This window comes from Neltuma alba, unplaced genomic scaffold, assembly GCF_004799145.2.
Source record: "Neltuma alba isolate B1F8T4 unplaced genomic scaffold, ASM479914v2 tig00011392_pilon, whole genome shotgun sequence".
NCBI lineage: Eukaryota > Viridiplantae > Streptophyta > Magnoliopsida > Fabales > Fabaceae > Neltuma > Neltuma alba.
In genome coordinates this window covers 129630-142384 of record NW_021636083.1, presented here as the reverse complement: position 1 = coordinate 142384, position 12755 = coordinate 129630, and the positions used below count along the sequence as shown (strand labels likewise).

Below are 12755 nucleotides of genomic sequence, written 5' to 3'. Positions count from 1 at the left end.
AATAAACCACATGCAACCCCATTTTCCAGTTATACCCAACCTTATCTCAGAAATTTCGAAGCTTTCATCCTAAATAATCAGCCCCTTTGTTTTGACAATTAAACAAGCAAATGGAAAAGACTGCATCAGTCGTGTTCAATTTCAGTTTGGAAACCATGGTTTCAGTGGTTTTCCATTTTCTCGCCTAGAGGAAGACATGTCCAGCATCCACAACACAGTTTTCAAGAAGTCATCTATTCATTTCACGATCTATAAATGTGGACTCTGCATCTCTTACAGCTTCAAGAAGTCTAACACATCCGCTAAGCTAGGACTTTTGGCACTTTCTTGAGCTCTTGAACAGCAACATCTCCCTCTTCAATGATTCAATTTGTGCCAACTTCAAGGAACACGACTTATTTGGGTATACATTTTCTGCCTTCATTCTTTCTCTAAGCCCATAAGCAGGCGTTTTGGCATTGATGTATGCTTGAGTCAGAATTTCATAAGGCCTGAGACGGCCTGTATAACCACTTTGCCTCATTCTAAAGAGCCACTTCTCAGTATTATGTATATCTCCAAGCTTTGCATAGTGTTCCATGACATATAAAAATGTTTTGAACATTGGTCTCACTCTCCTCCTACCCAAAGTTTTATCTTCAACTACCTTAGTTAAAATTGAATATGCTTTCCCCACATTCCCATCTTCCACGTAGAGCCTCACTAGTCCATCCCAAATCAGAGGGCCGACCCAGCCTTTAACATCCACAATTCGATCTAGAAACTTCTTACCCTCAGATATCATGTTATTCTGAACATAAACATTTAAAAGATCAGCATAAATCTTGGATGGGAGTTTCTTCCACTTTCCCAGCATCATTTCAAAAACTGCTTCGGCCTCTTCAACTTTGCCCAACTTGCCCCAAGCTACTATGGCAGCAAGGCACTCATTCAAAGTGGGGTCCAATTTACAAATAGTCCAAATTCTACTCACATCATCAGCCATTCCAAGAGAAGTATAGAGGGATAGTAGCGCCATCCTTCCAACAATTACATTTTTTATGTTCCCTCTTTCAATTTCATTCACAATAACTAGTGCTTTATCTTTCATCCCTTTAGATATAAAGTGACCAGCAACGATTGTCAGGACATAAATATCAAGTTGCAGACCTTAAGACTTCATAGCCTCAATCTCTTGCTCCATCCCTACTGTGTCCTTCAACTCACATTTTAGAGCTATAAGGATCTTGTATGTAAGACGAGATGGCTTCAAATTTTCTTCCTTCATCAATGATAAGATGTCAGCTATTTTACTTCTATCAAACATTTTATACAGAACGATCATTTGATTGCAATCATAATGGGCAAACCTAGCCCCCTCATTTTCAGAAAAACTGCCTCTGCTTTTTGTGTTTTGATAGCACAGACACAGTGAGCTAAAAGGGTTTTGTACAATAAATTACCTCGCAAAGAGTCTGGAACTTCATTCAGGTACTTTTCAGCTGCATCAAGTCCTTGGACTTTGGCAATCAAACCAATACGAGAAGCATAATCATATTCGCTAAGTTCAAAATGCTTAAAAGTGCCCAACAGGTCTGAAAACTGCAAAACCAAAAAAAAAAAGGGGAGGGGAAAAGAAAATTGAAAAAGGAAAAAAAAAATCACAACAGAATCAGGTCTAAGCATATGTTTACAATGCAGAGAGCTGACAGAAGTAGGGTCAAAAAACTTAAAAGAAGCATGGAAATATCAATTACCAAGACTATGAACTCCTGCAGGCATTAGAGATTAACATAGACTGCATCACATTCAAAAAGTAGCACAGACCCTTCTAGAATCAACCCTATCTGCCAAATCCCTTTTTCCCATTCTTCATTTTACATGTCATAATAGCTCGACCTACACACAATTTAACAAATGGGTGAGAACAAAATCATTCGTTCTCGTCATGTATCCAATGAATGAAGGACTCATATTACTCAAGAGGTTCCACTGCATTGCAAATGCAGATTTTATTTTCAACCCTCATTTATTTGTGGCAGGCTAAAAGAAAAAACGTCCATGAATAACAAGGTTCCCACAAAAGAAAGGTTACGTAACTGTTTATTGAAGCAACCAACAAAAAAAATTTGCAAATCAAGTGGATCAAGATTCATGAATATACATGGAGTTGCCATCTACATTGTGCTCTCACATTATTCACGGTTATAGTTTAGAAAGTTTCTACTTTAGCTAATTGTATATTTTCCATCAAATTCTTTTGGTGATTGATTGTTTGGGGTCATGTGCATGGTCTTTAACTTTGTGAATCTCCCTTGTTTTAATTCAATTATTTTACTTTTTCTTTATTCTTTTAGTTTTAGTAGCTCGCTATTTAACTTGGCCACTAAGTTTTAGATGACCAGGTTGCTAAGTTTTGACAAAATCTATGCTGAATGATATGCTCAATTAGGAATAAATAATCAGCTAGTTTATTTACAAACTCAGTTGCCTGATGATGAAGTCAAACTCAAAACCTAGCCTAAGTGCATTACCAATGTTAACTTTCTTCTCAACTTTTAGCACGTCTTCTTCAATTTATTAAACTGCTGATATTGGTTTAGCCAAAAAAAAAAAACTAACGATATTGAAATCCTTAGACAGACTTTACCAAAATTATGTTATTTTGCAATGTACCTTGGAAACCATCAAACTGAATACCTTCATTTGTAGGTACAATGATATATTGCAAAGGCAAAAGAAGAATGCAGTTACCAAATAACAGGCACTACTAGGAACTTAGATTCTATCATGTTTTCCTCCAAGGTTCTTTTGTCAAAACACTATTGTCTATCACATGAGAGACTCAAAATTATATATCAATCTAATAAGAAAAAGCTCAATGCCTAAAAAATCTCCTCAGAATTTAGGGAAAATCCTGTGCTGATTGCTAAGTATACTGGCTCCTGTGGAGCGCCATCAGGAAACTAGATAAGCTGAATCTTTTGTCCTCTTTGTAACTTACATTTCAACAACTTAATCTGTTCGCATGACATCCTGTGAAAGTATCCTACCGTTAGAAAACGCAATATTGTACATTAAAACACTAGCGCCTTTTTTTTAGGGGGGGATTTTCCAATAGTCTCTAAACCCTTCTTAATAAGAAAAAATTTTAAACACAGAGACTAAACATGCAAATTTACTTCTGATCTTATTTTTTAGGTGCACCCAGATGTTTTTAATGGCATAATTTTATTCATGATCGTTTTTTAGGGTGCAATTTTATCCATAATCTTTTCTTTTCTTCTTCTTCTTGTTTTTTTTAGGCAATCTTGCCCATGATCTTTGGGTGCAATTTACCCATGAGGGATAAAATCTCACCCTAAAAAGAAGTCATGGGTAAAATTGCACCACTAAAAAATCAAAGTGCTGGATGAACATGAAAATAAGATGAGGGGTAAATCTGCACCTTTACCCAAAAACAAATGAAAGATATAAAGATGGAATCTAAGAATGATATATATTTTGAAGAAACCTCATCTAGAAGGAAATCTTACTTTTATATTTTATTATCTTTTGCTTTTAAGGGGAAAAGTTGGAGTGACATTTATTGACAAGAAAATGGTACAAATTCATTTGGAGTGGTTCTGACACATACAAAGAAGGCTATTGGATGTGTTGGTAAGGAGAGTAGATTAAGAAATATGAAGTCATTTGGAAAGAGAAAGACCAGAGAAAACACTCATTGAAGTTATTGAGTGGGACATTTTGATTAACAATTTATCTAAAGATTTGGTTGTTGATAAAATACAATAAAGTGATATAATCCATGTAGTCAATCCCACCTAGTAGGATAAAGCTTATTATTATTGTTGTGTCTTCTATTTTTATTTTATTAGAATTTGGTTTATTTAATCATTACATGTATTAAATGGGCTGCAGCAAATGGGATGTTTCCTTCACAAGAAGGAAACCTAATATTTTAATTTCTTTTATGTTTTCCTCATAAGCAAGAAGGAAACCTTACTAGTGGCTTCTATATATAACCATCATGTAGCACATGTAAGATAGATTTGATGAATGATATTATTTTTCATTATGACACTCAACTAGCTCTATCCCCCTCAAGTTCTTCACACTCCCCCTCCTTTTGCTCTTATCCACCTTTCATTTCTCATATTAATCTCCCTCCTACATTCTGCCTCTCCTCTCCTCTCCTCTCCTCCATCATCACTATTTTGTTTACCCTATCTCTTCCTCTCTGTTTTCTGTAACCCTCCCCCCAAATTCTCTTCTGTTTACATTAGAACAAGTGTGTTTGAGTGTGTGTTGCATCTTGTAAAATTGAGGAAGCATGCTGAACACCTAGGAGATATAGGATACCACAAGATATGGTAGTCAAGGTCATTAATTAGACCATAAAATTGCATAATCCCACATATCAAAAGTAATAGAAGTTCTTTATTGATGAAATATTCAAAAATCACCTGCAATGCTCTTCCATACATTCGACGCTTCCGGAGAGAAGATATGATCTTAGAAGCCTCTTCTTTGCTCAAATCTCCCCCATCTTTAAAAAAGTTATGAAGAGCACTGGAGATCAAGTGGGTTGGAATCTCCACCAAGGTTCTCAACAATTCTAAAGAAGCTTTTTCCTTCAAAGGCTCCAGAGCGCTTAGATCTTCCTTAGAATCGGACAAATCCTCATCTAGAAATCCAGGTTCTAAAACCAATTCCACCACTTCATCCTCCTCAAAGTCCTCATCAGTAGCCTCATTCACCTTAGATGAAATAAGATTTTCTTCCATAGAAGTGTCTTTGCGAACATTTTCATAACAACTTTTCTCATCTATCTATGAGAAAAGCCTACGACTAGCAACGAAGTTATTTCTGAAAACGGGAAGACAATGGTGAATTTCCTCTCTTGAAGAAAACCTTATTGGTCTTAATTGCTCATAATAGATTCCTCCACCCCTGTCTCCAATGAAATTACTTGAATCTTGCCCCACACATAGTAGTCCATAAAACTTAAGACAACATTCTTGCTTCCTACGAACCAAAGAAAACATTTCAAATTTCCATGCCACAAAGCTTAAATTCCCAAAGCTTTTCTTTTGTAACCAAAAGTTAAGTATAATCCCATTTGTTCAAATGTTTAGCGTACGAAGTGAAAATGAATCGGGAAAATTTGAATGATAAATAGATAACAGAAACATGCTTAGATACTGGACAATGATGAGGGAAAACGCTATGAAATCAGGTAATGAGGATAAAAGCATGAAACCATTCTGCAAATAGAAAAAATGAGCAAGGACACATACTTGAGCGGTCGAGCAGATCGGAGAGAGGGCCACATAAAGATGGTGCGCTGGAAACCTAACCCCCGCAGCATCCCTATTCTCAGCGTTCTACTATCCAATTCTCTTCGAACAGGGATTCTTCGTTTTTCATATTAATTTTAACTGGTACAGTACCGTGCATTATAATCCGTGGACCTGAACGGGAAAGAAGTAGTGGGTAGATCGGTTAACTTTACTTGAGGTTTAAAGGATATAAAACGCCTCAAATATCCTGCTACTTATTTAATAAATAAGTAATTTCATAATATATATATATTCCTTATTAGGCGTCATATCTTAAATTGTAACTATAAAATGAGGGTTAAAAGACAAAAAATCTCCTTTGTAACTCATGAAGGCAAAGACAAAAAAAATTAATGGCGAGAACTAAAGGAGAAGGAAAGTGTCGATGTTTTAAAGCTTGCAAGCATAGGAATCAAATGAGTAAGGTTTCCAACTACACTCTTCTTCTATTTTTTCTTTTGAGACCTAACAAAATGATTTTCTTCTTTATTTTGGAGAGCTGTGTTGTGGGTGATGGGGTTACATGTTGGGAGGGAGTGACAGCTGGAGTTGATGATGTGAAACATTAGTTGGAGGAGGCTGTTGTTAGTTTAAGGTGTGGTATTTTTTTTTATGGTAGTTATATTGTTGACCTCTAATTTGCATGAGGTTAGCTATGACAGAGAGGGCTTAGGAATATTAGGAATGGTAGGGTGCGCGAGAAAAATTAGAAGATAATGGATATTTGATCAAATGTAAAATAGAAGGTAATGAATATTTCCAATATGTTTAGATATAATGACAATAGTAGTCATTTGTATATAGCAACTAAAAGGAATAACAGAGAATCTACAACAATGAATGATGCAGAAATGTAAGTGCTTATGCTTTTGCATTAAGTTATGATAATGAATTATTGCTAATTCACTAACTAGACTTATAATTTTCAAATTCGAACTTGTTATTTCACTAACTAAATTTGTAATTTCCAAATCTAGACTTGTTATTGAACCATGTAAACTTATAATTTTTATATACAGACATGTTATTTCATTTACTAAAATTGTAATTTACATATCCAAACTTATTATTTCACTTACTATACTTACAATTTTCATATACAAACTTGTTATTTGACATATTCTACTTGTAATTTTCATATATAGACTTGTTATTTAATACACTACATTTATAATTTCTATATTCAAACTTGTTATTTGACTAACTAAACTTGTAATTTTCATATTCAAACTTATAAATTCACTTATTAGACTTGTAGTTTTCATATTTATACTTGTTATTTCACTTATTAGAGTATCATTTTCATATCCACACTTGCTATTTCACTAAATAAACTTGTAATTTAGAAATATGCGTCCTAACTTGTTATTATGCTTACAAGATTAAGAATTTCTTGAGACTGCCACAAGAAATGAATGAAGCTGCAATGACTTTTGGTAATGAATACGAGTCACCAAGTGTTGAAAATAGTGGTAAATCCCTAACTTATGAAGGAGGTGGTTTAAGTTAGAGAAATATGTACAGTGGTTCAGAGAGTCAGCAAACATTGAGTGGTGAGATGAATTGTAAGAAATGGACTAGAGTTTTTGTAGGAGTGGAGCAATATAGTCCACATACTGATGCTTTTAGGCAAGTTGTGTACAAGTTTAGTATTGCATTGAAGTTTACAACCAAATATATGAGGAATAGTAGGGACAAGATGAATGTGAGGTGTAAAGTGGAAGAGTGTCGGAGATATTTGTAAATGCTGTTGGGAAGGATGCGCCTTCATTATGTGTGACTACATTTTGTAATGAGTATATTTTAAAACAAAAAAGTCTACCATTGCTAAAATCCTAACCCATCTTGAGGTTAATTTAGATATGGGACAATCATTTTTTTTTTGTATATATAAGTTGAAAAGTGTGGTAGTTGTGCACACAAATTTTTGGAAGTAATATATTTGGTTGCAAGGGAACACTGAGTGGACAGATCATGTTAATATGCATTTGTCACTGAATATTGCAAAAAATAGTTGTTGTCAAACACATACTATTTTTTTGTTATTTCACATACTATTATTGTAACTTTCCATGGTAGTGTTGTAACTATAAATTTGTTACTATAATGGTAATAACATTGCGTGATAATCTAAAAATAGTGGTATTTTGTTAATAGGCACAACAATGTCCTCGTTTTGTATTTATCTGTTGGGACCCTTGTAATGCTTGAACAAGAAAGTGAAAAATTCTCAAATTCAAGCTTGATTATATGTAATATCCTAAAAAGGAGAGAGAAGAATATTTTTTTTATTACAAAAACAATTACCATCAAACACATACTGATTTTTTAATCATTGGTGATAACATTGTTATTATTTTCTAATAAAGACTTGTCATTGGTAACTAAATTGTGAAAATTGGCATTAACTTAAGTTTTTCTTCTTTTTTCCACAAAAATTGGCATTGTCACAATTTAATTGCTAATGACAAGTCTAGTATAAGAAATAACGAGTGTTGTAAAGATATTTATATTAACTTAAGTTTTAGCAAAAACTGGCATTATTTCTACAATTTAGTTGTCAATAACAAGTCTTAAATCCAAATAACAAGTCATGAATGCCAAATAACAACTCTTCATTACAAAAATACACCAAATTTTTGCAATACAAATAAAATAGTCATGACCACTAGTATACCAATGACAACATACTTATAGCCAATAATAAAAAACCAGTATGGCCATGACAATAACTATTTTTACAATACAAGCATAATATTCTTCATAATAATACTCTTCACTATCATTTGGAAAATGTCATATCCTGAATTTTTAGACCTAGAAGCACTTAAAATAGCCTAAAATGGGTAGCCCACCAAATCCTAATGGGTAGGAGTCTTAGAAGTTCCCTTAAAGAGTAAAAGGAATCTCAAGGACTAAAAGTACAAAGTAAAAGTTTTCTAGGATTAAGGAAGAAGGAAAATAAAAAGTATGATAAAGTTTCGGGGGTCTAATATAGGAAATTGAAACTAATAAAGGCCAAAGGTTATGTTGAGAACCTTAATGAGATGATTCTTGAGGCTAAACCCAAGTAGGGACTAAATCACAAATTCAAAAAGTTCTGAGCCGGAAAGGGGAACAATGGAAAGTATGCCGAAAAGTTTTAGAAAATTCTAAAAAAAATAGAAAATAATGTCTTGAGGCCTACTTGAGGTTAAAAATAACAAAAATACCCCAGAGTGAATTTGTGAAACTCCTAGGGTTTTGGCTAATTATGAGTTATTAGCCTAAATTAATTATTTAAAAATGAGGAGGCCTCAAATAATTAAATAAAATAGGGAATAATATTTAGGCAATTATTGGAGGTTTTAAAAATGATTTTACCGCCAAAATGCGAGAGATAGGCCTTAACAGAATTTAAAGCCTATTTATGTCCTATTAGGGAAGTTGAAAAGCTTATAGGCTAAGTTTTGGCCTAGGAAACAATAGATTACGGGCACCAAGAGATAGATTTTAGGAGTTATGGACCAGGAAAAAAGAATGTGATCAAGGTTACTCCTAAATAAAATTATTAATGTTTTTAATGGGAGATAGAGAAAAATATTTTTTTCTCCATGTGCATGCATATAAGATGTCATATGAAGTTATTTATGATAAGAAAATGGTGCTAGAACATGTGCAAATGATACTGAGTAAGTCAGGACCCAATATAGTGTAAAATTATAAAATAGGTAGAACAATAGCTAAGGGTATAATTGTATACAAATTTTTTCCTTATTTTTGTCTATATTTTGATGCTAATTTGATGAAGAGGACAAGGCTAAAATTATACAATTTGTCAATGGCAAAATTGAAAAAGAAAACTTTCGCTAAAATGTATAATTGGAATGAAATAAACAGAGAAGATATTTACTTGACTTCTTGAACAAGCCAAGATACTTGGCGTGATCATGGAATGAAAAGCTTGATAAAGAGGATATGTGGCCATAGGAATTGTAATATTTCACAAGAGGCAAAATGGGAAACCAAAGCCAAAATTTTGTTTGTAAATACTCGCTTCAAGAGCACCAAATTCAGCCAACATAAGAGACTTGGGGAGAAGGTTTTGCCATTGAAAAAGAGAGAAAAGAAAGAGAAGGAAGAGGGAAAGAATGAAGTCAAGATCAAGACAACTCACAAGGCAAGTTAAGGATTCTCTTAAGGGTTTAGTTACCATAATTAGTGCTTGATTTGGATTTAATTTTGATAGAGTATGGTGGCTAAAAATCCTAAGAAACCATGGTGTAAATCGTGATATGAATGATTTGAAGTTGGCTCAGGGATTAAAGAATAGAAAAAGGTTGGAAACTTGTATTGCAACTTGATTTATAGAAATTACAACTTGTCACCCATAAGCTTATGTTTCAATTGAGAAGAGAACTTAGGATTAAAGGTTGATTCATATCAATTTGATGCTTCCAATGAGTTTAGATGATAAAATTATGTGGGAAAATGTTAAAGGAAAGTAATTGAAAGCATTGGAATTGAAATTGAAATTTTGAATCTAAAGATCCATATCTCTTGGCCAAACTCAATTGGGTATAAAGGAGTTTAATTTTGATAAATTCACGTTCAAATATGGATTCTACATGTAAAATCATGTAGAAAAAGTATATAGAAATTATTATGAGAAAAGATAACACAAAAACCCTAAAAATTAGAGAAAGGGTTAAGGGAATTTGGAAGGGTTTATATATAGGCCATATGAGTTCACACTTAGAATGCCCCTATTGTATGATTGGTAGCCATTATTCAATTGCAAAAGAGCTCCAAGAACAAGAAGAAAGAGGCAAGGATCAAAGCTTAGTAAGACATAGCATGAACGTACAACTTTAATGTTAACTTGCCTTATTTGTTTGTTGTTTTATGCTTTTATGCCATGAGGTGGATGAGCTAGCTATGATGTGATGTGTTATACTCCTTGCATTTGATTCCTTGGTAATATATATAGTTGAGTTGTTAAATGAAATGATTATAAGCTTCCTTTCCACGGCATGATAATGCTAGTGAATGCATGAGAATGATGATGGATATATATAGCATGACAAAACATTACATTGTTAGCTTGTGATTCATTGCTATTGAGATTTTTTTATAAAATCTCACATTTTCCATATCTAAATGACACCATTTAGAGGCTGGCTCTTCAAAAGGTAAAGGAAAAGATATGGAGATATCATGAAGAATTATATGCTACACCACGGAATTGTGAACTTTTGTCTTAATCTATGTACATTTGTAAATAACTATAGATACTTGTATGAACATATAGCCTTACCTCTATGTGGATAATAGTCACATTATGATTATGTGACAATATGCATGATAAATGACTTGATCATAGCATGAAATGCCTAAGAATGGGCATTAAAAGAGATAGAAAGTTATTCTATTTGCTATAATTTGGTGACCACAAGATTTTGAGCAAATAGATAAATTTGGCCATAATATTTGGCAGGTTAAAAGTGCTTATCTTAGTATTTAAATAGAGTGATAGATTATCTAAATTGGAGTTATTTACAAAAAGTTATGTATTTTTGAAGTTATGGTAATAAATCTTAAAAGGAAAAAATTTACCAAATGAACAATACAATTTTAGGCTGAAATGGAACTTGGCTGGAAAGGCCATGAATCTAGTAATTTTTTTTTCTATGTATACAATTGAAATAGCTTTAAATAGAACTTGGAATCACCTCATTTTGATCTTTCTAGAATTAGTTATAAATTTTTAAAATTGGCCAAAATTTTAGGGTTACTTGTGAATAGTAACCTAAGAAGAAAATTTTTGAAAACTTGATTTCCTAATGTTGAGGCCATGAAATGTGGTTCTTTTTGCTTATATTTGATAACTTATACGGTAAAAAGGAGATACGTTACACACACAAAAAACTTCTTACTATAATTGTCATACTAATACTCTTCATCCTCCTTCTTATCTGTTTTCCTGCTTTGATGCAAAAGTGAATCTAACATGCATTGTCTGCATAAATTAGCTCACTATCTTGTAACAATCAAGGTTCAAAAAAGGGGACCGGACCAGCTAGTTCAAGACGGAAACTAGTGAACTAGTGTCTAGTCCGATCTAGTTTAGCTTATGAACCGGCCTTGTAATAAACCGGAAAGAACCGGGATAGACCGAAAAAAATCAGTACAAACCGGGAAAACCACTGGGTCAAATGGGTCACCGGTTCCCTTTTTCCATCACTTCTTTTCCACTCTCATCATTTTTCAGAGAAGCTATGAAACATCTCACGGTGGTCAAAGAAGCTGTAGATACTAGACACTGCTAAGAAAAATGGTAGGAGCATAGCAAATGATGGAGAGAGATTCAAAAATTTGTTTAGAAGTCTGCTGCCTGCTCCTTTGATTCTGCTCGTGGGAGAGTGAGAGGTGAGGAGGAAGTTGGAAGTTAATGAAGTGGGATAAGCTGTGTATAAAGAAAGAAAAATAAGAATGGAAGAGCACGAGAGGCGTAAGAAGCAATTGAGAAAACGAGAGTGATGATGAGTGTTTTCAAAAATCAAAATGCAAAGTCCAAGTCTGCTATGTGCCAGTGTACATTATTCAAGGAAGAGAAAGAGAAACAAATAAAGAAAAAGCTAACTTGGTATGCATGTTATGGTGGGAAATAGCAGTAGTATCACATGGGGTGAGAAGAAAGAAGTAAAATAATAAAAAGATAAAGATTTGAATAGGTAAGGAGAAAAGAAGAAGGGATAAAATAGAATAAAAATATTAAAAATATTATATATTATTTTAATTAATTATATTATTTTAATAAGTACCGGTTTGATCCCGGTTGGACCCCAATCTGACCCATTAACCCTTAAGCCACTACATTAACCGGTTTAGTGTCCGGTCTGATTTTGTGTTCCTTGGTAACAATCCTCTTCAAACCTATCCAAAAATCCAGCAACCCAATGATCAATATTTTCTAGCCACTCATATCGATGCATACTAGCAATCTTCACAACACTTTGGATCTAGAAGACAAAATATAATTTGTATGTCAGTCTCAAACCTCACTAGAATTTAGTGAAGCTAGTGTTATGTGTAGAGAGAGGAGGTTGGATACGGAGTTGGTAGTTGTGACGGCATTGTTCAGTAGCAACTTCTTTAAGGGAGGAAAAAGGGAGGAAGTGAAGGTAGACATAACAAAGATGATGAGGTTTAGCTAGGTTGAAGATAAGTTTAGCTAGGTTGAAGAAGATGATTGAAGAAAATGGTTTTGGGTCTATGAATGAGAAGAAGATATAAGATGTAGAAGGGTTTTTTGGTCTTTTAGCCATTATTTCATATTTAAAATACAAGGCCTGATCTGTTCAAGTAATTATATTAATTCAAGAACCATTTCGCTATTTGATATTTTCAAGGGTCTTCTTTTGTCATTTTTCAAAATTCAATCATTACAAAATA

General features: G+C 33.5%; 2 protein-coding genes across 2 annotated transcripts; both read right to left on the bottom strand.

The window, feature by feature from the left end:
* Window positions 1–307: 307 nt before the first annotated feature.
* Window positions 308–1090, bottom strand: LOC114712688 (pentatricopeptide repeat-containing protein At1g80270, mitochondrial-like). The gene has a single exon (XM_028897234.1). The coding sequence runs from the start codon at window positions 1088–1090 to the stop codon at window positions 308–310; it is 783 nt and encodes a 260-aa protein (XP_028753067.1).
* Window positions 1091–1320: 230 nt separating this feature from the next.
* Window positions 1321–5378, bottom strand: LOC114712687 (pentatricopeptide repeat-containing protein At1g80270, mitochondrial-like). Its single transcript, XM_028897233.1, has 3 exons — window positions 5280–5378; window positions 4446–5007; window positions 1321–1581 (listed from the first exon to the last, which is right to left on the bottom strand). Exons 2-3 carry the CDS (start codon window positions 4764–4766, stop codon window positions 1321–1323), a joined length of 582 nt encoding a protein of 193 aa, XP_028753066.1. The 5' UTR covers window positions 4767–5007; window positions 5280–5378.
* Between the last annotated feature and the right edge of the window lie 7377 nt (window positions 5379–12755).

Excerpts from the sequence above, each read along its gene's own strand:
- LOC114712688 (XM_028897234.1), bottom strand. The coding sequence starts at position 1,090 with ATGAAAGATAAAGCACTAGTTATTGTGAATGAAATTGAAAGAGGGAAC.
- LOC114712687 (XM_028897233.1), bottom strand. The coding sequence starts at position 4,766 with ATGGAAGAAAATCTTATTTCATCTAAGGTGAATGAGGCTACTGATGAG. Across the intron at positions 1,582-4,445 it reads TGTATGGAAGAGCATTGCAG|TTTTCAGACCTGTTGGGCAC; the intron begins GTGATTTTTGAA and ends TTGGTTTTGCAG.